This window comes from Hydra vulgaris, chromosome 09, assembly GCF_038396675.1.
Source record: "Hydra vulgaris chromosome 09, alternate assembly HydraT2T_AEP".
NCBI lineage: Eukaryota > Metazoa > Cnidaria > Hydrozoa > Anthoathecata > Hydridae > Hydra > Hydra vulgaris.
This window is the reverse complement of record NC_088928.1, coordinates 7532371-7560000: the sequence shown is the minus strand read 5'-3', so window position 1 is coordinate 7560000 and position 27630 is coordinate 7532371. Positions and strand designations below refer to the sequence as shown.

The window sequence follows — 27630 nt, the reverse complement described above, 5'->3', positions numbered from 1 at the left end:
CACTGAATTTTATTTTATTTTCCACAACAAACTATTGCGTACGTTTGCATCAGCTAACGGATATATAGAGTGTTTTAGAAAGTTTGACAATGTAGTTATAACAAGATTCCCATCTTTTGTTTGAAATTTTTTTTTTATTTATTGCCATGTATTGAAACATATTTTTATGTTGAATGTTATGTTATTACAGGAATTAATGCTTTTTTATTTGTATTTAATATTAATGACTAATGCAAGATTTTATATTAGCTGAATCCTCAAACATGGATATAAGTATTTCAAAAAAGAAGCTTTTTGTACCTTACAGAGATTCTGTATTAACTTGGTTGCTGAAAGATAGTTTGGGTGGAAACTCTAAAACTATAATGATTGCAGGTAAGAAAACTTTTTGATATTTATGGTAATTAGTTTAACTTGTTGTTTAATATATACATATGTACGCGTACAACACACTCACACATATATTTATTGACCATATTTTTAGGAATATTTGTTAATTTTTTTAGCCATATCTCCTGCAGACATAAATTACTCAGAAACTATTAGCACATTGCGTTACGCTAATCGTGCTAAGAATATTATAAACAAACCAACTATTAATGAGGTAAAAAGCAAGAAAAATTTTGTATGAGCTTTAATACCGTTCTGATATTTCAAATGATTTTTTTCTTATTCTCAATAGTGGCTGAAAAGCTACTCTTAAGGATAAGTTTCTTTTTCAAAGTTTCTTATTTAAGATCTTTTTTAAAAAAAGGATGCAAGTGTGAAGCTTATCCGTGATCTGCGTGAAGAAATTGAAAGCTTGAGGAGGTTACTTCAAAATGTTGACAAGGTACAAACTACAGTCTTTTTATTAATAACATTGAAGCCTGAATCTTTGTATCTTGAAAATTTTCAGTTTTCTTCAATTATTGTTTGTTACTTGAAGTATTTTATATTCAAATCTTAAATTAAATGCTGTAAGATAAAAAATTATTTTCTTAACAGTCTAAATAGTCTAAAAAATAATCTTCTTAACATATGTACTAGAAGGAAGCAAATGCTTACTAGAAGGAAGCATATGCTTACTAGAAAAAAGCATATGCTTACTAGAAGGAAGCGTATGCTTACTAGAAGGAAGCATATGCTTACTAGAAAGAACCATATGCTTACTAGAAGGAAGCATATGCTTACTAGAAGGATTTAATTTAAAAAATGTATTAATCTTTTTTTCACAAAAATTTATCATTTATTTTTATAACTAATCTTCAACTATGTATGCATCTTTATTTTCTATGGCCTTTTGCCAACACTTAGGCAACGAATTAATGCCATTAGTGTAGAACTTTTTAGACTTAGAATCAAAGAAGGCATTAAGATGCTGTCGACCTGCTCCCTTGTTGTGGAATAATAAATTGCATATGGTGTTGCTTAGTAATTAAAACTAATTTGTTGTTGAGTAGTCGAATAAGTAGTAGTTTATGTGGTAAACACTGAAGTTGAACTTTACCATTTGTGCAAGTAATGCTCTATAATACTATGAAGGCATTTAAGTACAATTTCTAAATGGTCCCTTGTTAATTTTGGAATCCTTTTGTTTAGCTGCTCCAAATCTGATCTTATTGGTCCACTATATCTGCATCCATCTTGCAGTATTAAACTGATGTTGCAAAAGTGTTGAAACCAATGCTCTGCCAACACCTTTGCCTGATCTATAGATCACATTCCATGTGACTTTGGCTGTTGAATAGCTTTACTAAAACTCATAAAGCAGGCAATGCCATACATGGTATTTAACATTGTCCATTTCTCATAATATACAAGTTTATATAAAAGTTGCTAATTTCTTTTTAGACAACCCAATACAAATTTAGCTCAAAAACTAGATTAAATTCAGTTTTAATCATGTATTTCATGAGCTAGATTAAAATAGATGAGTGTTTTCTACTTTTATTGCTAGATATGTGCAGAAAGTTACTTGAAAAAAAAAAGAAAAAAGGTAGACACTGTATCTTTCAATACAGTAAAATTTCTACTCTGCTATAAATTATCCTTTATTATTTTCCTTCAATATATGTAAAAAATTCAGTTTTATTCATGTATTTCATGTGAGCTAGATTAAAATAGATGAGAGTTTTCTATTTTTATCACTAGATATATGCAGAAAGTTACTTGGAAAAAAAAAAGCCAACATGCTGTATCTTTCAATGCAGTATCTTTCAATGCAGTATAATGTCTGTTCTGCTATAAATTATCCTCCATTTCTTTCCTTCAATAAATGTAAAAAATTCCTTCAGTATAATGTCTGCTTTGTTGTTACATTATATATACATTTATATGCATATATATATATATATATATATATATATATATATATATATATATATATATATATATATATATATATATATATATATATTATATATATATATATATATTTGTCCATGAATACCCAGAGTATGAAATACCTATAAATAAACAGAGTTATGATAATTTCATTTTCTAATTATGCAAACGTTTAAAGTTATAACAATACTTTAAAACAGAAAGTTTTAAATAAATTATTTAATTAGGTTATTTGTAATGAAGTATAAAATCTATTAGCTTGCTTTCAAAAATTGTTTTATTAAAAGAGATTACTTGATAAATTATGATTTTATATTTTGAATAAATTATGATTTAATATTTTGAATTGACATATTTTCATTATTTATTATTTAAGGAGTAAATTTTAATTTTTTATGTGGTTATTGACTAAGATATTTTTTATAGATTTTTTAAGATTACTTCATGATATGCTTTAGTTCTTTTTAAATTATTTTTTTTTTTTCCACTTATTTTTAATTTAATTGATGTATATCTTTATTTATTTTTTTATTTTTCAATTCATGTTAATCATAAGAAATATATAATATTATTTTTTTAACATTTTATTTTTATTTTTCAGTAAAAGTTATAAATACAATTATTCCAGTACATACAGTCAAACTTCATGAGAAATAACTTTTTTTATATATATTTTCAAATTTAAGTTTTTATGAATAATATTCAGTACATCAATATAGTTAAGAAACTATATTGTTAATGCATTTATTATTTTATTTTTATTCATATTGCTTCCACTTGATTAATATTTTATTTAGAGTTTACTTACACCTAATAGCAGAAATGAGGAAAAACTAATGACTGAAAAGTTACATAAAAATGAAGCACAAGTCCAACAGCTATATAAAGATTGGAATAATAAATGGAAAGAAACTCACAAAATAATGGAGGTAAAAAGATATAATATAATAGAGGTAAAGAGATGTAATATAATAGAGGTAAAGAGATATAATATGATCTTGTACCAGATCATGAACATAATTTTAACAATGCTCAAGTGTGAATTTTTATTATTTTAATAGTCAAACCAAAATTTATTTATGTATCTAAAACTTTTCATCATCCTTAATTTATCAATTTATGGGTTAAATTACTTTTTTATTCCATACATAAATTGTAAATGTCAATGGTAAATTGATTGAGTTTCTTTTATATTTTCTATTGAATTTTTTCAGAAAAAGAAGAAAAAACAATAAATAATGAAAACAATTTTTTTTTTTTGCCATGATAATAGTTCTTTATATACAGATAATGCCTTTTTTTTAACTCCCCCTAAAGATCTCCTTCCATTTTTCTGTGCAGGATATAAATCCTGTTATAGACAAAACTTGCTATTTAAAGCATTTAAATGGTAAAATGGTGTTATATCTATATCTTTCGTGTTAAATTTAATTTAACACTATAGGAAAAACCCTCATATTTGTAAGGATCTTTACTCAAAAAAAAGTTGTTTCACTAATTATTTTGATAATTTTTTATTTTTTTTTTATTTTTTATTTTAAAAATTTATAATAAAATAGAAACTAAAATCTACATTTTTTAATAAAAAAATTTAAAAAATCTTTATTTTTAAATATAGGTTGTATTATATATAAACTTTAAAATTTTATACCTATTTCGTTGTTTTGAAATATCACATTTTGCATTGGAATATTTTCTTTTAAAAAGTGTATTTGATCGAAAACTTGTTTTATATAGGAATTATTTTAATTCAGAGGAAAATTGAGATCTAAATTCCTGAAAAACTGGGACTGATGTTGTTAAGAAAATATAACACACTGTGGACCAGAAAGTTTGATTTGGTTTCATAAAAATGTGTCAATTTTTTGATTTAACTTTAAGTTAATTTTAAAAGTAACAAAAGAAGAAAAAATTATGCACAAATATTTGGAAAATCCATATAGTAGCTACAATTTGATAGCAAAAGCATTGCAAATAGATCCATACACCGTTAGTTGTATAGTTCAGTGTTTTCTAACAAAATCAATCAAATGCAAAGGATCCAAAATCAAGAAAAAACAGAGTCGAGAGAAATCGAGAGAAAAACTCCGTTGGAGTCAAGAAAAAATCGGAGTTTCGATAATGTATTGTTATAAGATAAAAAATTAAACTATCAAAATAATAATTAAACATTGTTTTTGTATTATTATTTTTTTAATATTATATATTTTAATTTATGATTCATTATAAATTTAAAAAAAGACTTAGATTTTTTTATTTCTTAGTACTTAAGTATTGTTTTTAATCACAATTCTTTCACGAGCAGGTTTTATCTAATAAGTGGCTAGAATTCTGTAGAGGGCAATTTTTTTGGCTTTTTAGGTGTTGATTTATTTTGATTCAGAGCTGCTTGAACTGCAATCATCTAATTTTGCTCAAAGACTGTTTTCTTTTGTTGCAAATGTTTAATCAAATAATTTTGCAGCAGAAACTAGAAACTTTTTTTTTAAATAATTTTGCAGCAGAAATTTAGAACTGATGTCAGTTTCTACAATCTTCAATTTGCTTACTAACATTTCCATAACAATGTTAGACTCCAAAATTCAACAAAGTTGTATTTTGTTTTTCCAAGCAAAATGCAGAAATGACTTTCAATAAATCAGACAGCGATTTCAACTCATCCAAGTCAATGTCATTTAACATGTCAAGGCAGTTTAGTTCCTCGGGTATCTTTTTTTACACCTTCTTAGCTGTCAAAAAAAAAACATCCAAAAATCTATATATTTTCTCAAAAACACATTTCAAGAACTTAATTAGTATTAGAAGTTTCTTTAAAATTTTTCAATATTTTCTTCATATTCAATCTTAAATAGATCCATACACACATACATTCGATCTTTTCCTCTAAATAATTAATAAGCAGTTCTCCATCAGTCTATCAGTTTCCGCTTCTGCTTCAATATCCGATTTAGTTTCTTTGCGGCCCACAATTTTGTGACAATCTTTTTTAACATATATCAAATAAATAAAAAAAACTAAAATGAATTAAATAATTCTGACAGATCTGAAGCGGAAACATAATTATGGTACCCAATTTCAGCATCCACCTACAGCCATCCGTAGTTTTAATTGCAATATCTTCACTATCTAAGCCAAATTCTTTTAACTTTTCCATAATAAAAAATGTTCACATGTTTCAGCAGAGCAAGTTACGTATTGTTTAAGAAAGGTGAAATTGCCATCTCCATGATAGCAATTTCACCTTTCTTAAGCAATACGTGAAGTCGTGGTGAACATTTAAATTATAGTATCTTCTACCTCTATTGCTACACCATTTGTCACATGTTAATCCTCAGATATTTGTTTTCAATTCAATTAAATAACTTTGAATTAATGTGAATACACTTTAACTATTAGATAAATTAACTTAATATTTTTATTTTTTATTTTTGTTTGTTTTTAAAATTAGGTTTTTAATATTGTAAAGTTCTTTGCCAATTGTGATGTCACATTTGGTTGTTATTGAAAAAAAATATATCTAAAGAGCGTACAATTTCAAAATAACAGCTTAGAATTATTGTAAAAGCAACGTAGGAAAAAAAAAAAAAAATTTAGTTATTTTACCAGTAAAAAAATAATATTTTTAAAAAACTTTGTTGGAGTTTCGTCGAAGTTTCTTGATTTTTGAAAACTGAGAAAAATCCGACGAGACAGAGTTCCAAAAAGATCCTTTGATCAAAAGCAAATCTGGTGGGCGAAGAAAGGAGGGTTTTAAAGATATAAAACTAGTTAGAAAACTGGTTTACAGTTTTAAGATTAACCCAAGCCTTTCACTATAGGAACAAGCATTTCAACGCACAAAAATTATGGACTCTCATAGTTTTGTTGTAAAAGTTTGGAATAAACATGATTTTCATTCTTTCAAAGCACAAAAAGTGCCCAACTGATCTGAAACTCAACAAAGAAGTGCAAGAACTTGCTGCAGAAAATTGTATGACAATTTTATTTTTAAATATTTCTGTATTATTGAAGACAATGAAACTTAAATTAAGTACAATCATCAGCAAATTCCAAGTGCTTTCTATTATATTGCCATATATTGAGGAAAAGCAGATGAGAAATTTAAATACGCAAAACAAGACAAGTTCACTAAAAAAGCCTTGATTTGGCAACCTTGATTTGCAGTTGTAGCAAAAAATCAGCTCCTTATATTTCACAGTCCACAATTTCTGGTAAAATATATGCTAAAGAGTGTTTACAAAAACACCTTTTACATTTCATTAAATCACACGATAACAGACCTGTGTTCTGGCCTGACTTAGCTTCAAGTCATTATGTTGAACTAGCTATGGAATGGTATAATAAAAAATATTAAATTTGTGCCTAAAACAAAAAATCCTCTAAACTGCCAAGAATTGAGAGTTATTGAAAAGTACTGGGCTATTGTTAAAATAAAATGAATAAACAAAAAAACTTTGCAGAAACATTAAAAATATTAAAATTTTTAAAAAAGCATCAAATAGTTTTGATTCTTATTCTGTGTGCAAGCTTATGAGTACCACCAAAGCAAAAGTTCAAAATTTTATTAGATTTATACAGGAATATTTTAAATTTTTTTTTTATGTTTGATCTTCTTATATTATTGTATCAAAGTTATTACTTGGTTTTAAAAATTAAAGTCTTTTTTTAGTTGTTTTTCTACTTTCACATTTATTTCATGTACACACTTATATATATATATATATATATATAGATATATATATGTATACATATATATATGTGTATATATATATATTTATATATATATATATATATTTATATATATATATATATATATTTATATATATATATATATATATATATATATATATATATATATTTATATATATATATATATATTTATATATATATTTATATATATATATATATATATATATATATATATATATATATATATATATATATATATATATATATATATATTAGAAAAGTTCATAGAACTTATTCTATAAAGTTACAATAGTACAAGAAATAATTAAATATTTATAAATTATCTTAAACTGTATTTAATTGTGAACATTTTAAGTACTTGTTGGAATATTTTGAATGTGTATCGAAAAAATATTTATTAAACAAGTTTAATAAATATTTTTTCTTTATTTAAAAAATAACTAGTTTTTTTAAATAACAATAACAATTTTTAAATAACAATTTAAAACTCTAAGAAATTTCAAGTGATGCCTGCCAAGTTGATTTGTTATTGCTCAATTCTCATTAAGTATCCAGTGACTGTTTTTTAAACTGAAGATTATGAATCCAGACTGTTACAGTTGCTTTCATATGATTTAGTTAATGATTCTTTTTTTCTTTTTTTTTGCATGAAAAAGATTTTTATTTGAATTTTTTATTTTTAATTAAGACCTATCCTTTAATAATATTCCTAAACATTTTTTTTTTTTTAGGAAAAAGCTCTTGCATTTAGGCGTGAAGGTTTTGGTATTAAAATGGAATCTGAGATGCCTCATCTTATATGTATTGATGATGATATTCTCAGCACTGGAGTTACTCTATATCATCTCAATGTACAGAATCTTTTTTGAAATTTTATTTTAATTATTTATAATTTTTGTATTCACTGCCAAGATAAATTTACTGCTAGGAAAAATGGTTTTTTTAAATATGATATATTATTCCTAATAAGTATATATATTATAAGTAATTGCCATTTTGATTCCAATCCATTATTGGAATAGTTAATACAAATTTTATTTTACTTTTGTAGGAAGGTCGCACTCATTTAGGAACAGATGATGCAACTGTTAAACAGGATATAGGTATAAAAAATTATTTTTAACTTCATTTTATTAATTGCATTAAAATCAGTTCAAAATAAATCTTCACTCTTTTTCTTTTTTTTTCTTAATTAAATAAACCTCAAAAACAAAGTTTGCATAACAGTAAATAAATTCACTTAGAGAAAAGATAAGCTTGGTTTTTTTTCAGAGATTTGAAACAGTGAGCTTCTTTTCTTTTTTTTATCTTTATTTTCATCTTTTTCTTTAACACTGCCACTCAATTGCTAAATTATTTCTTTTTGTTTTGCTTATAGTTTTAAGAGGTCCTGGTGTTGAACCCCAACATTGCATACTTGAAAGTATTGAAGGGAATGTAACAATTCATCCAATAGCAGAAGAAAATTATGTAAATGGAAAAAAAGTAACAAAGCCTCTGAGATTGACTCAAGGTTACATACCAAGATATTTTAAATATCATATAAATGATGTTTGTATTTAAAACTATTTATAATTTAGTTTTCACTATTTTTCTTATTTTTATAATAGCAACCAAATATCAGGCCTTTTAAGTTAACGCATGTGGTTGCATGCCTTGCCTTACCACGCATATAGTAATTTATTTTGATAACTTGGTCACTTGTGCTTTTTAAAGATGCGCTGGAAGAACCAAACTAAAGATCAAATTTGAAAAAAAAACACACTGTAAACTGATAAAGAGTACAAAATTTTAACAAATAAGGAAATAGATAAAAGATAGACCTAAAAAGTAAAACCATAAAAATAATATTTGTATAAATTTTTTTAAATTGAAAAGTGTTCCACTCAACACGCCCTACAGTGGAAATATTATTTGCAGGAAAAAAAAGACAAGAAAGTATTAATGTTTTAAAACTTTTAAGTAATTAAGTTTCAAAGCAGTTTAGTTAGAATTAAATCACTTTGATCTTTTCTAAAATCTGTTAATTGTAACATTTTTAAATTTAAAAAAGACTTGTTAGTTTTATCATTTTTAAATTTTTATTTTTTAAAGTTTATCTTTTATTTATTTTCTCATTCATTAAGATTTCTTTTTTTTTTTTTGCCTTGTTTGTCTTTTTAACTTTGAGTTTGCATTTTAAATTAGTCAGGTTTTTTCAGTACATTTTTAAAATGCTCAAACTGTTAAAACATAAAATAGCTCCAGTCAAGTTGTCAAAACAAATTGTTACGACATTGTCTGGCAAGTTGTATGACTGAACACTTTTTCTGAAGAATGATTTTGTTTTATAGGAGCTGTTCTTCTTCTTGGTAAGACAAATATGTTTAGGTTTAATCATCCTAGTGAGGCTGCCAAATTACGTCAAAAGTATGCCTCTGTTGATAATCTTGCATCATTAGTTCCTGAAATAAAAGATTTAGACCAACCTTCTTACTTGTTTTACAATGCAGGGTAAGTTACAGATGGTAATATGGTGCAATGTGAGTCATGTTGAGTGTTTTTACTTGTTTAAAAGTCAAAAACTAATGTTATATTAAATTTATTTGGAAAATTTTTTATTTATTTTTAGCTTAGAAATGGAAAGGCGATATCATGAAGAAACTAAAGATTTAGAGAAAAAAAGGTCTCAAGTAAATTTTTTACTGTGACATACTAAATACTTGTCAAAATTCGTCTTGTCAAAGATAATCTTTGAAAAAAATTTGGTTTGTCAAAGATAATATTTTGAAAAAACATTATCTTTGAAAAACAAAGATAATATTTTGAAAAAATTTGTCTTGTCAAAGATAAAATTTTGAAAAAATTTGGCTTGTCAAAGATAATTTTTTGAAAAAACTTAGAAATCTAAACATAGTTTACTTTTATGAAGTATAATAAGTTGTTTCAATAATTGACAACCATACCATTAATTGACAACCATTAGGGTAATAATAATAATGACATACCATTATAAATGCTATACTATTGTATGCAATTATCTTATGTGTTATATATTTAAAAAAGTTTTATTTTAAAAAAGAAAAGCTATATGCTTGATAGTGTACTAATTCTTGTGTTGTAAATGATTTTTATATAAGTTTATTGTATATCTTAAATTTTAAAATTTGTGTAGCAGATAGTTCAAACAATTTTTGTGGTCATGAGTTGTTTTCTTTATAAAGCAGCATAGTTTCATCATGCCAAATCTTTCCAACTACTGGTCATGTTTTGCATTTATTACACTCATGATTTTTAGACTAGATTATTTTTGCCATGCTCCTTAAATTGCATCATGGTGATAATAAAGCTTAGGAAGTATCAAGGTTAGTTATTGGGAGCTCAAAAAAATTTTAAATGAGTTGTTTTATTAATGTATTTAGAAAAGAAATAGAAGAAAAGCAAGCAGATGATGCTAAAAAACTTGAACTTGCCAGGTTGCTAATGTTTAATTGCAAATGTTTTTATTTTTAACAAAATATTAATTAGTTTTTCCATTTAGGTTGGAACTTGACAGTCTGCATAATGAAAGAAAAATTGTTGAAGAGGAGCAACATCGAAAACTCTTGGAGTCCGAAAAACGATTAGAAGATCAAAAGAAACTTCTTGATCGCTTAAAAGAGGAGCAGGAGCGAGCTCGAGAAAATGCACAACGGGAACTTCAAGAACTTAAACTTCGAATTCAACAGGAGCAAGTTTATGAAAAACAAAGAATGGATGAAGAAATGAAGCGCTTAATGTTGTTGAAAGAAAAATATCTTCTTTCTACCAAAGTACAAGAAGATAACTTAGCAAAACATAAAGTAAATTTTTGTTTAATTTGATCCAAAATGTATAGTTTAGACTAATATTATTTTTATGAATAATGTTCAATCATATTGTATTTGTGTAAATCTGATTATAATATATGTAATGATATAAAAATATATTAAAAAGGAAGAGTTGGAGAAGTCTTTAATTGAAGAGCGTCAAAAAATTGAAGAACAGCGTCAAGAAGTTATTAGACTGCAGCAGGAATATGAAAAAAGTCGAGAGTTTGTTGCTGAAATGCTTGAGAATAAAAACATCGAGTCTACTGCAATTGAATGTACGTTAAAATAATTTGTTTTAATATATATTTTTATAAAATTGACATGTTAAAATTAAATAACAAACCTTCATACCTAATTTCATTATAGAAGTACCCATATTTTGAGAATTTATTTTATACTAATAAAACTTTGTTATTGACCAAAGTATTAGTGTATATTGATGTTTTGTTTTCTGTGTTAAAAAAAGTTTTACTTTGGAGTATATATATAATACAGCATGTATATAACAATATATATTGTAATGTATATAACACAACATATATTATAATGTCTATAACACAACATATATTTAATAACATATTATAATATATATATATATATATATATATATATATATATAAGACAACATACATATAAATAACACACAAGGGGGATTCAAAAGTTCATGGAATGAAGAGGATGAAGTGGGGATAGGGGTGGTCGCTATGTGTCGTACTAATTATTGACTCATCATTAGTATAGAAATTTTTGTTACAGCTCTGACGCATCATTCCTTTGCAAACACTCGCCTGCTAAACAGGTCAATGCAGAAGAAAACTGAAACTATGGGGAAAATTCACAATGGAGGTTCACGAGAGCAGAGTTGCAGTTGCTGCTTTGCACATACATGGCTTTGAATCACTAGTGCACATACCTTACAATACAGATCTGGTACTAAGTGATTTTTATTTGTTCCTAAATTTGAAAAAAGACTCAAGAAGAAGGATATTTTTTTTGATGACAATGAGGTAAAGGAGGCAATTTTGGCTCATTTTGAAGCAAAAGATATAAAAATACTTTTATGATGGCATAGATTAATTAATTCATAGATGTAATAAGTGTATTCATCTCAAGGGAGATTATGTTGAAAAGGAAAAATAGATTTGTTGCTTCATTTTATTTAAAATCCTTTCGCTCCACAAACTTCTGGACCCCTCCCTCGCACTCCCTCGCATATAATAATGTATAACACAGCATATTTATAACAACATATATTCTATTGTATATAACAACAGTTTACAAGTATCTTTTATTAAATGAATGAATTTGTTTTCAAATTTTTAAAAGCTTACGATATATAAAAATATAAAAATTTTAAATCTTGATAGTTTTGTTTAGTGTTTTCTTAACTTTTCATTTTAGTGTGTTCGTCTTGATTTTAGTGTGCTCTTGATTTTAGTGTGTTCTTCTTGATTTTAGTGTGCTCTTGATTTTTCTATTTAGTGTGTTCTTCTTTTATCTTTTAGTTAAAGAATCCCTTAAGGCTAATGAGTTAAGAATACAACTGAAGATCCTTGAAACTGAATATGAAGAAGCCACTAAAGCTTCTCATATTGAAATTTCCCAGGCTAAAGAGAACTTGCAGCGAGCAGAACAAGATACATTAGAAGGTAAAGTTGGATTAATGCAAGGGAAATCTGAACTGCAACGGCAATGGAAACTTTTGGAGGCCTTGCAAACAAAACATAAGAAAAATCAAGAAGAAATTCAAAAGAAGATAAAAGATATAAAAATTGAGATAGAGGTTTTTAATCATTTTAATTTTTTGTTTCAGTTTGTTGAATAATTAATTTTATTGTACCATATTTTAATCTTTTTTTTTTTTCTTTTTTTTTCAATTTGTTGTATAATTAATTTTATTGTGGCACAATTTAATCATTTTGTTTTTTTAATTTTTTGTTTTAATTTGTTGCATAATGACATAATAATTTCAAAAAATATATATATAAGTTTGTTATAAAATTATATTGTTTTTACAAGTAGTATTTATTTATGTATTTAAATATAAACAATAATTTGAACAACTATTAAACTAAATTTTTTAAATATAATTTTTCATTGTTACTAGATTGCAGAAAAAGCAGAGGAAGAAGAATTGATGAGTCATGAACAAACTGTAATAGAACAAAGACAAGCTCGCAAAAAGGTAGAGGAAGCTACTAAAAAATTAGTTGAAATGGAATCTAAAATGAAGAGAGTTAACAGTATTACAGAAAGCAGAGAAGACAGGAGAAACAATGAAGCAGAGGATGATTTAACGGAAAAAAGAAAAATATTTATGGAATTATTAGGAAAACATCAGGTACTTGATTGTCATGTTATGTTGTTGGGTTTTTATTTTAATTTTTTTTTTTTTATGTTCAATGCCCATGTTTTATCATTTGTGTGATTTATATGGCAATATGGAAGAGTTTGACTAATTTTTTATTGTATGTCCATTTTATTAGTAATATATGTCATGTGTATAAGCCTGTTATGAATCATTTATGAACTTATTATGACTTATTACATATCTCTCTATTTTAAAATTTCTATTGTATTGGTTTTAGTGACATGATAGATAAAACCTTTATAGTTATGAGGTGTTATTATTTCAATTGATCTATTATATATGTATTTTTATTTAAAAAAGAAAATGAAAAAAGGTTTTGGTTGAAATTTAAAATTATTCTTATGGAGAAATATTTACGTCCTGAAAGATTTGACGCAAATCCAAATTCTCCGACATCAAACAAAGAATGGATATACTGGTTTATATTCTTGAAAACTTCTTTTTATTTTCTGACATCTGAAGAAAAGTTGATAATACTAATAAACTTCATTAGATTGTTTATGAATACATATTTGACTCACTAACTTTTGAAAATGTTCTCACGTTGTTGTATATTAAACAATAAAACAAAATGTTCACACAACATCAATTAGCAACACGCATACAACAAACTGGTGAAACACTTAAAAAATTCATTTAAGCTTAACTTTCAAGCAGTAACAGCTGATATTTACTGTGATGAATCTATCAGAGATGTATTTATCACTGGTTTGAACTCAAGTATGATACGTCTGAGACTACCAGAAAACAAGACCCTCACACTATTATCAGTGTTATCAGTCTAATGTACCTCAAATCAATTCAATGCATAATACAAGAAAATATAAGAATAATCAACTAACCAAAATCTAAATTGAATAGATCATTTATATTAGCTGTTACTGAGTCTGACAATATATTAGCAATGATAAGATATATTTAAGTGTTACCGTATGTCATGTATGTAACCTATATTTTACTGTTAAGACATGTCATGTGTACAACCCATTTTTTATTATTTTACATTTCAAACAAAAGTTTGTACAAATTAAAAAAAAATTTTTTTTTACTAATTAAAGTGTTGGCTAAATATTTTTAAAGAATTTTAATAGCTTCTTTATATCTTTGAGTATTAAAATTTTTTTTCTGGGAAGTCTTATTGCAACCTTGACTGAAGGTCACTTTAAATCAACTGGTTTTAGATCTGCAAATCAGAAAAACCAATAATAATGACAAAAATGAAGTGGTTTTTTTATAGTATATGCGTTTTAACATTTTACAATATTTGTTTTTACATTTTACAGTATATGTATTTAACAAAATAAGTTTTTCATTAAATCCATTGAAGTTTTTGTTAATTAACTTATTAATAATAGTTCAGAGAGAAAATTTCAAAATTGTTTACAAAGTTGCAAATAAGTTCAAAACAATTAAGGAAATATGAAGGAATTTTATGCAATAAATAAACACTAAAAACAGAACTGACACAACAAGATGTGCAAAGCTACAAAAATTCGGATTTTATTGTTGACAAAAATTGCTTTAAATTTGAAAGTTGGCTCTTAGTAGATAATTACTTGTATTATTCAAATGACTGAACTCTCGCATCTAGTTTTATCAAACACTAGAAGAAGAAAAAAGTTCATTTTTGGTTTGCTATTTTACCAAAAGGTAATTAAAATCAAACTATTTAAAATTGGAACAAACCAAGAAGTGTCCCTCAACAAGTTTATAACTAGGCAGTTAGTTCTATTCATTTATCAACACCACAGCAATCATAAATATGTATTTTATCCTCATTTAATTTCATCAAAAAAATGCCATTTCAGTCACAGATTGGCTACAAGCACAAAGGATACCCTCTACCAAAAGACAAAAGTTAATAAAATGCATCAGTTATCAACATTAAATAAATTATTTTACAACAATAAAGAATTGTTGTAAAATAATTTATCTACATATTACCGTTAGTTATATTATATATATGTTACATTAGTTATATACTTTATATAGAAGCATTCTATTATTTCAAAAGAAAAATCCAGTCTTTTTACTTCTTTTTTTTTGTCAGCTAGTATATATCATATGCGGCAACTTGTTTTATGCATCTTTTTTAGTTGGAAGTTGTGAAGTTCATGATTTTTGATTTAGTTTTTATTTGTCTGACTTTACTTAATTATTATGATCAACCTCATTGTATAAGTATTTTAATAAATAACTTAAACAAATGTTTTAATAATTCAAATGACATTACACATAGTATTCCATACATAAAAATAGGGGAGATCTGTATGTAAATAACAATTTGTTGGATTTTTTGGAAAACTTGCAGTTACATTATAAGCATCATAATAAATATAAAATAAAAGAATATTGTAATATGTTTATCTAATTGTAAATTTATAATAACAGTACAATCAAATCTTCTTTTTTTTTTAAATATTTTTATGGTTACTTCAGTACTTCATGGTAAAATAAAATATAAAATAACCAGCTGTTGCACTGAAATAACATTTTGCTATTTCAGTATGTATTTATCTTGTTATCTTAGCTATTTGTGTTTATTTGAATAACTTAATTGTTACTTAAATAAAAATAAATCTATCAAAATCAATGTCCTTGAGAGTGGTAACTTCATTACTTGCAGACGAAATTTCAAATACTCAAAAATTATAAGAATAACTTGCAACTCAAATTTATTTATTTCTTTATTGTTGGGTTTTGGTTTCCTGACTTTATTTTTATCAATTTATTTTTTATTTTTTCAAAAATGGTGATAACTACTGTTTGCACCTTATTTTGTTCTTGAGTAATATTTTAATTTTTGTGTCCATTTTTATCTTAGTATGATTGAAAATTATTATAAATATATCAAAATTTATTTTTATCATTATTCATAGATTTCAAGTGTTTTATCATCATTTATTGATTTTTGTGCCATAAATAATTTGTGTCATATTTTTCGTTTAATGTAAAGAGTTGCAATTAGGTTAAAAGTCATTCAATTGCAGTGTGAAAATGCTTTGTTTATGTCCAAACTAATACCTAAATCTTTTATATTAAATCAGTAGTTATTAGTTAACTTTCAAATTAATCACATTTGCCAATAAATCTCAGAAAATTGTTTACCTTTTATCTAACCAATTTTTTAACAAACCTACTAAAAAATTATGTTTTATTTATTGAGCATTCCAAATGTTGATTATTAGTATTAGTAGTAAGAGCTGCAAGCATTAATTCAAGCCATGGATTACTAAAGGAATATAAAATCAATTCAAATTGGAAATCTTGTTCAAGGGAAAATGTTAAGGATAAAAGATCCAACAAATATAATTAAACTAAAAACTATCTTCAAACGCTATAAATATACCATAATTAATCTAATAAAACTAAGTAAAAAAATACATTTCAAAAAATTCTTTTCAGAAAATGTAAAAAATCTTTGTGAAGCCTGGAAAGACATATAAAGTCTAATAAATGTCAAAAATGTCAATAATGTACCTCCAAATTGCTTACAAGTTAATGAAACATACATAACTGAACCAACTTGAATCAGCGAAGAATTCAACAACTTTTCCACAAATATAGCTCATAAACTTAATTCTAAAATTCATTCATCTTACATTAGCTATAAAAAATATCTTAAACATCCAAATCTTCATAGTTTACTTATATCTCCAACAAACCATTCTGAAATCTCATTACTTGTATCTAAATTAAGACCTAGAAAATCGATAGGTCCTAACAGCATCCCCACAAACATTCTTATTGATTTTAATTCTGAATTTTCTCCAAGCTATTTAATATTTCCTTCTTAGATAGAATTTTTCCTGACATTTTGAAATTATCATGTGTCATTCCAGTATATAAAAATGGCTCAAAACTCTCATGTAGTAACTATTGACCAATATCAATTCTATCTAACATTAGCAAGCTCCTTGAAAAACTAATGTATTCTAGATTATACTCATTTTTGAGTTCTGTTAACTGTTTAAACGCTTTAATAAGTATAACCCAAAAAATAAAAAAGGCACTGCATACTGGTCATTTCATTCGTGGTGTTTTTATTGACTTACAAAAAGCGTTCGATACTGTTAATCATACCATTTTAATTTCTTAACTTTGTTTGAGTTGCTTGTAATTAGTTTCAATCTTATCTTTCAAATCAGAAGCAGTTTGTTAGCATTAATGGTTATTAATTAATCAAATAACAAACACATAGTTTGTGGTGAACCCCCGGGTTTTGTTCTTGGCCCTTTATTGTTTTTGATTTATATTAATGATCTAAAACTCTGTCCACTTCTCATCTGTCCATTTGTTTGCTGATGATACTAATATTATGAATATTAATAAGTCTCGTCATTCCTTGTGTAAGAATATAAACTTAGATCTAAAAGGTTTAGTTCATTGGCTAAATGCAAACTTAATTTCTCTGAACTTGGAAAAAACTGAAATAATATTTTTTTCATCTCCAAGACAAAAACTTTTATACAACAATCATATAACTAAAATTAAAATTAGTAATAGACTTTTATATCCAACATAGGTTGTTAAATATCTCGGTATTTTTATAGATTCGAATCTCTCATGGAATTTTCATATAGATGCGCTCTGTTAAAAACTTAATCAAGCTAATGGCATGCTTTCAATAATTCGCCATTATGTTGATAAAACAACCCTTAAGAATCTGTATTTTGCAATTTTTCAGTCTCCTCTCGACTACTATTGTCAGGTTTGGGGACAAATTGGCAATTGTAATATTATTAAACTATTATCAGCTCTGTGCCAATCAATCCAAATAATAAATTTTCAACTCCATAATACAGAAACTTCAAACTTCTTTAAAAAACTTAAAATTCCTATGTTGTCAGCACTAGTTAGATTTGCTAATCTTCTTTTTGTTTTTAACTCCCTTAATAAAAGTTTCCCTTTCTCTATTACAACCTTCTTCACTGAAACTCGATTTATACATTCACATTTAATTAGAAGCATCAATAATGGGAAACTAAATGTACCTCCCTATAAAACTTTGAGGTATGGTAAGTATTCAATTACACATCAGTGCATCAGTGAATGGAATCGAAGTCTTGTGTGCATTGTGAATGAGTTTGAAAAATTAAAACTTAAAATAATTTATCTTCATTTCTTTATTTAAAACAAAATAAATTTAAAAAAGTTCTAAAAAAAAATTTATTTTAATATATTTATCATTATTAACTTCTTTTAGTTTTCTTATTTTACTTTTTCTTCTTTCTATTTTTATATAAACTTTATTGTTTTTGTCATTATTTATTTATTTTTTTTTCATTACTGCTATTTTTACTATTTACTATTATAATTGTAATAAATACTAGTATTTTTGCTGTTACTTTTGTTATTTGGTGTCACTCCTTTGATCAGATTTCTGCACGAGTGACTCCTTCCTTGTCAATCATTTATTTTTATTTATTCTTAATAATGATATTTTGGTTTTGTTATTTGTAGTATTATTGATATTCTTATTCTTCTTATTATTAATGTTAATATTATTATTATATTATTGTAATATGTTAATATTATTATTAATATATTATTGTAATTAGATGATTGTAAATTTTGAGGAAAATAAATATCTTGTTGTTGTTGTTGTTGTTGTTATTGTTGTTGAAATAGATGGTTTTTTACAATAATATTAAAAAAATCACAACCCTATTTAAAAGTTAACTGAATTTTAAGAGTTAACTGAAATAAACTGTGCATCTAAATATAAATAAATTTTTTTTGTAAAACATTGTAACTGTAGCTATATATCCAAAAATATAAAATGTAAAAATATAAAATATTTATAAACATAAAAATATAAAATGTTTATAGTTTAAATGATTCTTGGGGCCAGAAAATGACTGCTCTGGTGTATTTTCAGTTTGCTGGAGCACTATTTATTAGTTGCATAGAAGTCTTTTAATTGCTTCTTTTACATAATTGGAGATCGGTGGCTAAGTGTTTGAAGATTAAGTTTACCATAATGACTTTTGACTTGGAATTATAATTTATGAAAATAGGTGAAAAGTGATAGTTTGAACATCCTATTTAATCCTTTTGTTAAATTTAATGAAATTTGAAATTTTATTATTATTTTTTAATTAGTTATTTAGGTGCTCCGAGAAGTCTTAACAGTCTTATCACAGAGCACCACAGCATAGCATTTAACCAGGAAGTTCATGCTTTTTTTCTTACCAGTGATGCATATATGTCCAGAGCAGTCTTCAAACCACAAACCTCCAGTTCTGAAGTACACCACGGCTGTGTCCATTATCAGCTGCGCATATTTTAACAAATATTAGTAAATTTTTCCATCAACATCAGTGATTAGCAATTGCTATTTAGTTATTGCTAAGCACAGAAACTATTTACAATAAATTTAATTGTAAAAAAAACTGGTAATTATTGGAAATTTTTAGTTTAAAAATTATGACCTTGATAAATTGTAATGCGATTTATATAGATCAATTTGATAGGCAATTTATTGCGAGTAGATTTCTATCACAAAAAATTTTTTTAAAATGTAATTCACCTCCCAAGGCTGAGAGGGCCACCACAGTCAAGGAGGCTACTCTATCGTAGTAACAACCCTCTCTCAACTCTTTAACTCTGAAACAGGAACAATGACAAACAAAGTCGATGCGTGGAGAAACAAGTTGAGCGTAGTACTACCATGGACAAGGTGGAGATTGAGTTTAAATGCTAAAATGAAATAAATTGCGTGTTTTTGTTATTTTTTATAATAAATGAGTTTTTTTTATGTACATATTATTTTATTTTTTTATGTACATATAATATATTTCACTGTTCATGCAATTGAAAAAAAGAAAGTTACAAAAAAAATTTTTCTTAAAAAAGAGGAATTATTTAAAATAACTAGGGCTCAAAGAAGATATGGATGACACCACAATCTTTTCATAGACTCGCTATGGGGGCTCTATGTAAAAAAGAGCTCTCATTGTGCCTCTAACTAGTGCAAATAAAGAAAAAATTGTTTTTAAAGTTATATATAAAATATATTATATATAAATATTATATATAAATTAATATAAAAATTTATATATTATTGATTCTCTAAAATAATAAATGCATTTGCATATTATATATAGCATATGTAATGCTAACCAATAAAACACAAACTATATATATGTAACTCATTAAAGTTTTTAAAAAAAGGGCCAGAATCGATTATTAATTTCAAAAGCCACAAATTGCCAGGTTTATTTAAATGCACATTGTAAACTTATAACAACATCAGCGAAACCTCGTTCAATCAATTAAAGACAAATAAACCTATTAAATTAGTAAAATGGTAAAAATTTTACTCGTAAAAATGAAGCATTTAAGTAAATCAAATAACACTTTGAGCCTAATTAATGCAAGTTGAATTTGCAATGACAAAAAATTAAACAAACACTGAATATGTTTGAGTGACGAATCAAGTGAAGATAACATGAATATTATAGTGCAAACAATTTCGAAGAACTTCTTTTTAATCTTTGTTCAGAAGAAGATAATGATTCAGATTCTAATTATAACGACAATCATTATCTTAAGAGATTGAATCGCAGCAACATTTTTAATGATATCATAGAAAAAACTGCTCATGGAAGCAGCTACAGAACATTTCAAGATAACATCAAGTCTGTATTAAATAATCCACGTAAGATGATTAAATTTTTTAAATTGTAACGCGTTTGTTGTTTCATATTGCAAAAGAATGTTTTGGAACGAGAAAATAAAAAACTGATGCTAAACTTGACATTAAAACTTGGTGGAACTCTTTGGTTCCCATGATTGAAAGGTTGGTAAAATTGAAACTATGCATTCAAAAAGCAGTTTTGAATGCATAGTTTCAATTTTACTTTGAAAAAATAGTTTTTATGAGGAAATTGATTTTAAAGTTTTAGAAGATACTTTAAAAGTTTTAAAATCTATTAAATTGCCTGTTAAGGAGCTAAGTAAAGACAGTTCAACTATTCTGACCAGTAAAAGTGTTTACATGTTTTTGTTCAGAAATCTTTCTGAACAAATGTCTAACTTAAGTGTAGTGATGTTAGAGCGATACGATGAGCCACACAACAAAGATTTAGTGTCACTAACGAAATATTTGCAAAACCCCAATTCAAATACGTCACAAAATAATGATGGCTTTAAATATTCATCAAAGTTAGCAGTTATACAAGATGCAAAAAATATAGTTAAACAAAATCTTACCAAAGTATTGGATAGTGTCAATGTTGAATTATTTGATGAAGAAGTTGCTGAAGAAGCCAGTATTAACCTTAACACACGGTTACAACGTTTATTGAGTTATTACCGCCCGATAAAATATTTTTAATATTTTTCAACAATACATTTAATTTTTAGATATTAAAAATTAAAATAAAATAGAAAAAGAAAAATGTTTAAATTTTCTTTTTCTATTTTATTTTTTCTTTTCGTAATGTTTTCTAAGGATTTAGCTAATTTTGTTTAATGTTTTTTATAAATACCACGCAATTCCAGTTTATACCGGTATTGACCTATTATGAATGCCGGTATAATATATAAAACCAGTATTATAATTTTCCAGTACTTTGGAAATTCTAACTGTTGCGTTATCATATTGTTTGTAAAATTAATTCAAAATATTTATAAAAAGGAGAATCATTTGATTTATCAATACTACAAGTGAAAGTTTTTTCAGTATAAAGTTTGAGTAAATTTTTATATTATTTTGTCGTAAGTTAATTTTGTTGTATGCATTCTAGCTACAAAAAGTTAATTCAGCATCAAAAATTTATTGTGTTTCTGTAAGTGATGGACCTGTAGATGAATATTAGAAATCTAGTAAGTCTAGTAAACTACATAGTCATCTCCAGGCCCACTGCGACCCATTTTGATGCCTCGTGTCAAAATTTTACTAGCTCCCCATCAGCATCAATAATTGAACCATCATCAACCAAAACATTTGAAAAATTTATTTATAGATTAGGCAACTCTTAATGTTTAAAACTTTGTTATACAGCCATAAACTAACTGGCATTAGTATATGTATAAACAAGGACCACAATTATTAAATATTTGAATATTGCAAGTATGCTATAGCTGTTCTACATACTACTTTAGAAAAAATTGGCGTTCTGGGCTATACTCATAGCAAAATTTGCAATGACTTTATCTTACCACAGAGCTTTTATCTTACCACAGAGCTTTTATCTTACCACAGAGCTTTTACTCATGTTCAATAAAATAACTAGAAGTTTAGTGAGGTTCATAGAAAATGTATGGAAAAGTGCTGTCTTGATTAGACCTCTCATCTTTTGGTGGAAACATGTTAAAAACACATTGCAACTTTACTAATTCAAAGAGAAATAGTGTACTTTTCAGGTAGATCCCATTCGGTAGGTTAATTAAAGTTGGAGATTTTTTTTTACAAAAAAGATTACCTCACAGTATCCTGATTTTTCCTCTACTTTGTTCACATAAATTTCGCCTTGCTAAATACTTTAACTTCTTCATTCGGTCTACTATCAGATTCTGAGAATCATAAAAACAAGAAAATGTTTCTCGTCTACAGCTTGAAGTTTGTTGAATAAGAGCAACAAGAGCAGTATATTTTAAACTTTGTTTTGGTGGAATTTTTTATGCTTTTGGTGCTTTTTTTTATACGGTTTCCACTAGCTTAAGGAACAAAATCATTAATGCCCAGTAAATCTATTTAAATAAAACTTAAAAGAAACAAAAAAAAGTGTTTTTACTATTGTCCACCCATTCTTACTACTACAGGTAAAAAATACCCAGTGACCCCACCCTGGCAGTCAGAGCAGCAGTTTTGGTCATCTAATGAGACCAATAGAAATCCTATCTTTATCTTATGTTGTTAAAAAAAGTTGTATGACTTATAAAAGTCCTTATAAAAGATCTTAGAGGACATAATGTCGTTAAGTAATTTTTTTATCTAATATTAATTTATTTCTATAGGAGTCCTATAGATCTTGTAAGAAATTTAAAAAAATCTTCTTAAGGAATTTTTAATCATTTGTTTTAAATTTAGATGTAAAGTTTAGTTGTTATTAAATAAAACAATGTTCCAAAAATTTTTTTTTATTTTTATTTATTGAAAAGTAAAAACAAACAGAAGAAATATGTAAGTAAAATAACAAATAATTTCTTGTGAATGTTATTCCCAGATTACCCTATATCATTGTTTTCTTATATACTTTACTAAGTCTTTTTTTCTGGTTTATTAATTTATATAAAATACTCATAAAATTTTATTCTGAGTTGATATATATGGTGTTTTCTATGAATTTAAAAAAAAAAATTTTAATTTATTATTTTTTAGTTTGCATTGGTGAAAGCTTCCCAATTAGTTAGTGAAACAAAAACCAAACTTGAAAATCATTTGGCAAATGAAGCGGCTCTTGTTGTTCCAATTCGCAAGCAAATTGAGAAATACGAAAAAGAATTAGAACCTCTACTTAAACAAGAAGCACTAATTGAGAAAGAATGTCAAGATTTAGAAAAGGAAGCAACTGAAAAAAAAAAAGTTTTATACAAACAGCGAAAACGTATTAATCTCCTTGAAAAGCAACATGCGCAGGAATCAGGTAACGAAGGTCGGGAAGGTTTATCGCCAGAAGAAAACGAAGATTTAGATCAAGAAAGAGATGCTGAAATGGACTTAATTTTGCGCGAAAAATCTGTGTTGCGAGAACTTGAAGAAAAATACCGAAACGAACAAAAGCAAATTGAAACGTATATGAGCGAAAAATATAAATCTATCGAACGGCAAAAAGAAGCTATTGTCACTGATTTAGAAATTGAACGTAAAAAATTGTCGGAAATTGTCACAGTACATGCAGAAACAAGAGAATTTATAGAGGCCGAATTAAATGGCCGTGAAGAAATACTAAAACTTTCTAAAGAAAAAGTTATAAAAGACAAACGTGAACTTGCTAAACTAGATATGAAACACAAAAAAAGAACTTCAATTGGGGCTGAAGAATTGTTTATGATGGCCGAAGTCTTAGAAAAAGAGTTAGCGGATAGCGGTAAAAAAGATGAGCTGAACAAAATTAAAGATCATAGAAAAAAATTACAAGAACTAGACAGACAATTAAAGTTGGCGGAGCAGCGCGAGAGATCGGCTGATGCAACAGGGACTTCAGACGAAGAAAAATGTACAATTTTATAGTTTTATTGGCTTAGATTCTCGCTTTAGCTTTTCGAATTTTTATAAGTTCATCTTTTTATTTAACCATAACACTGTATACTATCACGAACGGTTTGTTTTTTATTATATTGTCTTCAGACAACGTTCGATTTCGAAACTTAGATTTTCAATTTCAATTTGCCTTAAGTGTTCAATTGAAAATAAGTTATTTATTTTGAAATTTTTTTTTTTTTTGATGCGTGGCTGGTTTGTTAATTTTGTTATATATTTGGTCTCAAATTATTGGCGACGTGTATAATAACGGCAACATTTTTTAATGATTTTTTGATATTTAGATTTATATTATTTTCATACATCTAACAAATATAAAGCTACATTTTATTTATAGATACATGTATTTTCATTCAAAAGTTTTCTTATTTAGTAAATTAAAGATTGTTGGCTTAATGATAAAATAAATAAAATAATTTGTTTTTCTTTGCACGTTGTTGCTCTAAATAACATTTAATATCTAATGGAGTTCAGGATTTATAGTATAAGAATGTAGCTTAATAATTAAAATTACTTAAAAATGTGAACAATTTTTATTTAATAAACCGATGGCTCCGCGCAAAATCGGTCTTTCGGCGATTACCGCATATAACAATTTGAATCTATCCTCAATCTCCATAAATAATTAAAGGTGATAATAATGACAGAAAATCTGTATTTCCCGCAAGCCCCATATTTTTAGACTATCTGCGTTTTTTCTCTAAGGCAGGGGTGACCATTTGTCTGGCCCTTCAGTTATAAATGTTTGTTAATAATACAATCGACGGTTTTACAGAGAAATGTAAAGTTTAAATTTTTTATAAAATATTTACAAATCTCTATCTTAGTTTTCAAAATGTCTTAGTCTTCAAAATGTCTTTAAATTTTGAGAATTTATTCGTAATTATGCAATAATTACAAACGTTTCAAACAATGCCGGTTGAGTTTTGCCTATTAAGATTTGATGGTAAAGTGGCATGAATATTTCAGCAAATACAGCAAACAAAGTAACTGGAAATTTGAGAGTAGTTAATTGGAATAAAAAAGAAATAAAAATTTAAAAAAAAATTGCTTTTTCAAATGAGGTCCAATGCCTTTTATCCAAGTTACCATACCAAGCTTATTCATATTTTTTGCTACTGATAAAAAATTAGACACATCAGCAGAAATACTTCAAAAACTTTGACAAATTGAAGGTTTTCAAATTAAGCAAGAATTTTTTATGACAGTAGATGAGAAAACAATGGAAACTGTACAAAAATCAATAAAATATGTAGACAGATGACAAGTTGGCGCAAAGATGACAAGAGCAGCCGTGGCGCAGTGGTTAGAGCTCTGGCACAGAACCCCAAGCAGGTTCGACGCCAGCTCTAGCCCAACAAGCGACATTGGTACGGAAGGAAGCGTCAACTTCTTGTTAAATGCGGTGCTCTGTGATAAGACCACAATGACTTCTGCACCTAAAACAAACTACAAAAAAAAGTTGACAAGCCACGGAGAGAAGAAGCGCTCAAGTTAAAAAATAATATTCAAATAGCATTTAATTGATTTATATACAAAAAAAAGGAAACAAATGAAAGACAGTGACACTAATACATCGATTAAAAACATTTTAGCGTAATATTGTAAAAAAAAAAGAATGGAGTTATAGAAACTTGGAGAAAGTTAGCGAAACTTGGAGAAACTTGGGAAGCTTGGAGAAAGTTAGAAAAACTTGGAAAAAGTTAAGGAAAAAGATTGGTATTTACTTCACTTCTCAGTTATTCAAATAAATCATCAGACAACTAAAACGAGACCAGTAATCAATGAATCAGCCAAACACAACGGATTCAACGACACTTTTTTTTAAGGTCGAAAACATCAGCAAGATTTATTTTAAGTACTACTGCGGTTTAACGGTACCATGTCTCTGTGATTTGAATATTGAACATAATAAACTTATCTTTAAAATATAGATGCCAAACGTATTTTAAAAACGAGTCACAGATTTTAACATAATTATTGTTACCGTAAAAATCAGATACGCTCATACCTTTAATGACATTTCTAATTTTTGTTTATCTATAACTCTTTTTGTAGCGTTTGGTGCTGTAAAACCATTTAAAAAAAATTATTGAAAATAGGTTCTTCAAATAGATGTAAGTATCTTTTGGATACTTACATCTATTTAAAGAACCTATTTTCGATGAAAAATACAAAAAAATCTTTAATTATAACTAAGTTTTGATTAATGAAAAGACTGGCTAAAAGTTTATCACCGTCCTTCAGGAGCTCTTCTTCAACGACATATTAGAAATAAAGCATTACTAAGGTGATTGCTATGATGCTGTAACCAAACTGCAATTTAAAAAAAGGGTTTTTTAACTTTTTGAAAAGTGCATATTGAAGAAGATAGCTTACAAATTTTTTAAAAAGCATTTTCGGATTTTCAAAACTTTGCCAACATTACGCCGGGTGAAAAAAAAGAACAATTGCTAAAGTTTTAAATATAATTTTGGCAAAAATAAATTTGCGAATGACGTCCAAAGTTTGCGTGTGTGTAATTTAATATGTATATCGTAAAATCGCCAAAGTTTGATCACATTATAACTTTGGTCATTTAAGAAAACATATAAAAAAAGCATGCAAAACTCAAATTTTACTAACTTTTTTTTCCTCGAATAACATTTTTATTACTCTGTGTTTATAAATCTGTATAAAAAAATAATTATAGTGTTTATTTGCAACCTGATGAAATAATTCTTTTGCAAAACTATTATATTGCAAAAATTATTTGCAAAATTATTATATATATGTATTATTTGCAATATTATATATATGTATTATTTGCAAAATTATTATATATATATATATATATATATATATATATATATATATATATATATATATATATATATATATATATATATATATATATATATATATATATATATACTCGATATATTTATTATGGCAGTTACAATCGATCAAATAGAGAAAATGATGAAAAAAATGTTTAAGGAGTTTAAAGAAGAAACTGAAAGCATGATAAAACAACAAGAAAAGAATGTGTTAAACATAAGTAGTAGCACAAAAATATTATACGAGCGATTAGATATTGTTGAATCAAATATTAAAGAAAATTGTAAACAGATCAAAACAATAAAAAAAGAGGTTAAAGATATTAAAGTGAGTCTAAATTTTCACGAACATTTAATAGATGA

The 27630-nt window shown here is 26.2% G+C and overlaps 1 protein-coding gene across 1 annotated transcript in view; it reads left to right on the top strand.

The window, feature by feature from the left end:
• Nucleotides 1-24861, top strand: part of LOC100212235 (kinesin-like protein KIF16B) — a 71390-nt gene extending 46529 nt beyond the window's left edge. Inside the window, exons 12-26 of the mRNA XM_065804630.1 lie at nucleotides 250-375; nucleotides 507-604; nucleotides 755-832; nucleotides 3123-3254; nucleotides 7767-7886; nucleotides 8087-8138; nucleotides 8414-8548; nucleotides 9369-9528; nucleotides 9647-9700; nucleotides 10437-10490; nucleotides 10556-10856; nucleotides 10990-11140; nucleotides 12371-12648; nucleotides 12973-13206; nucleotides 23567-24861. Of these exons, the coding sequence (XP_065660702.1) occupies nucleotides 250-375; nucleotides 507-604; nucleotides 755-832; nucleotides 3123-3254; nucleotides 7767-7886; nucleotides 8087-8138; nucleotides 8414-8548; nucleotides 9369-9528; nucleotides 9647-9700; nucleotides 10437-10490; nucleotides 10556-10856; nucleotides 10990-11140; nucleotides 12371-12648; nucleotides 12973-13206; nucleotides 23567-24418 (2825 nt within the window). The 3' untranslated portion in view covers nucleotides 24419-24861. The remainder of the gene's footprint in view (nucleotides 1-249; nucleotides 376-506; nucleotides 605-754; nucleotides 833-3122; nucleotides 3255-7766; nucleotides 7887-8086; nucleotides 8139-8413; nucleotides 8549-9368; nucleotides 9529-9646; nucleotides 9701-10436; nucleotides 10491-10555; nucleotides 10857-10989; nucleotides 11141-12370; nucleotides 12649-12972; nucleotides 13207-23566) is intronic.
• Nucleotides 24862-27630: the final 2769 nt, after the last annotated feature.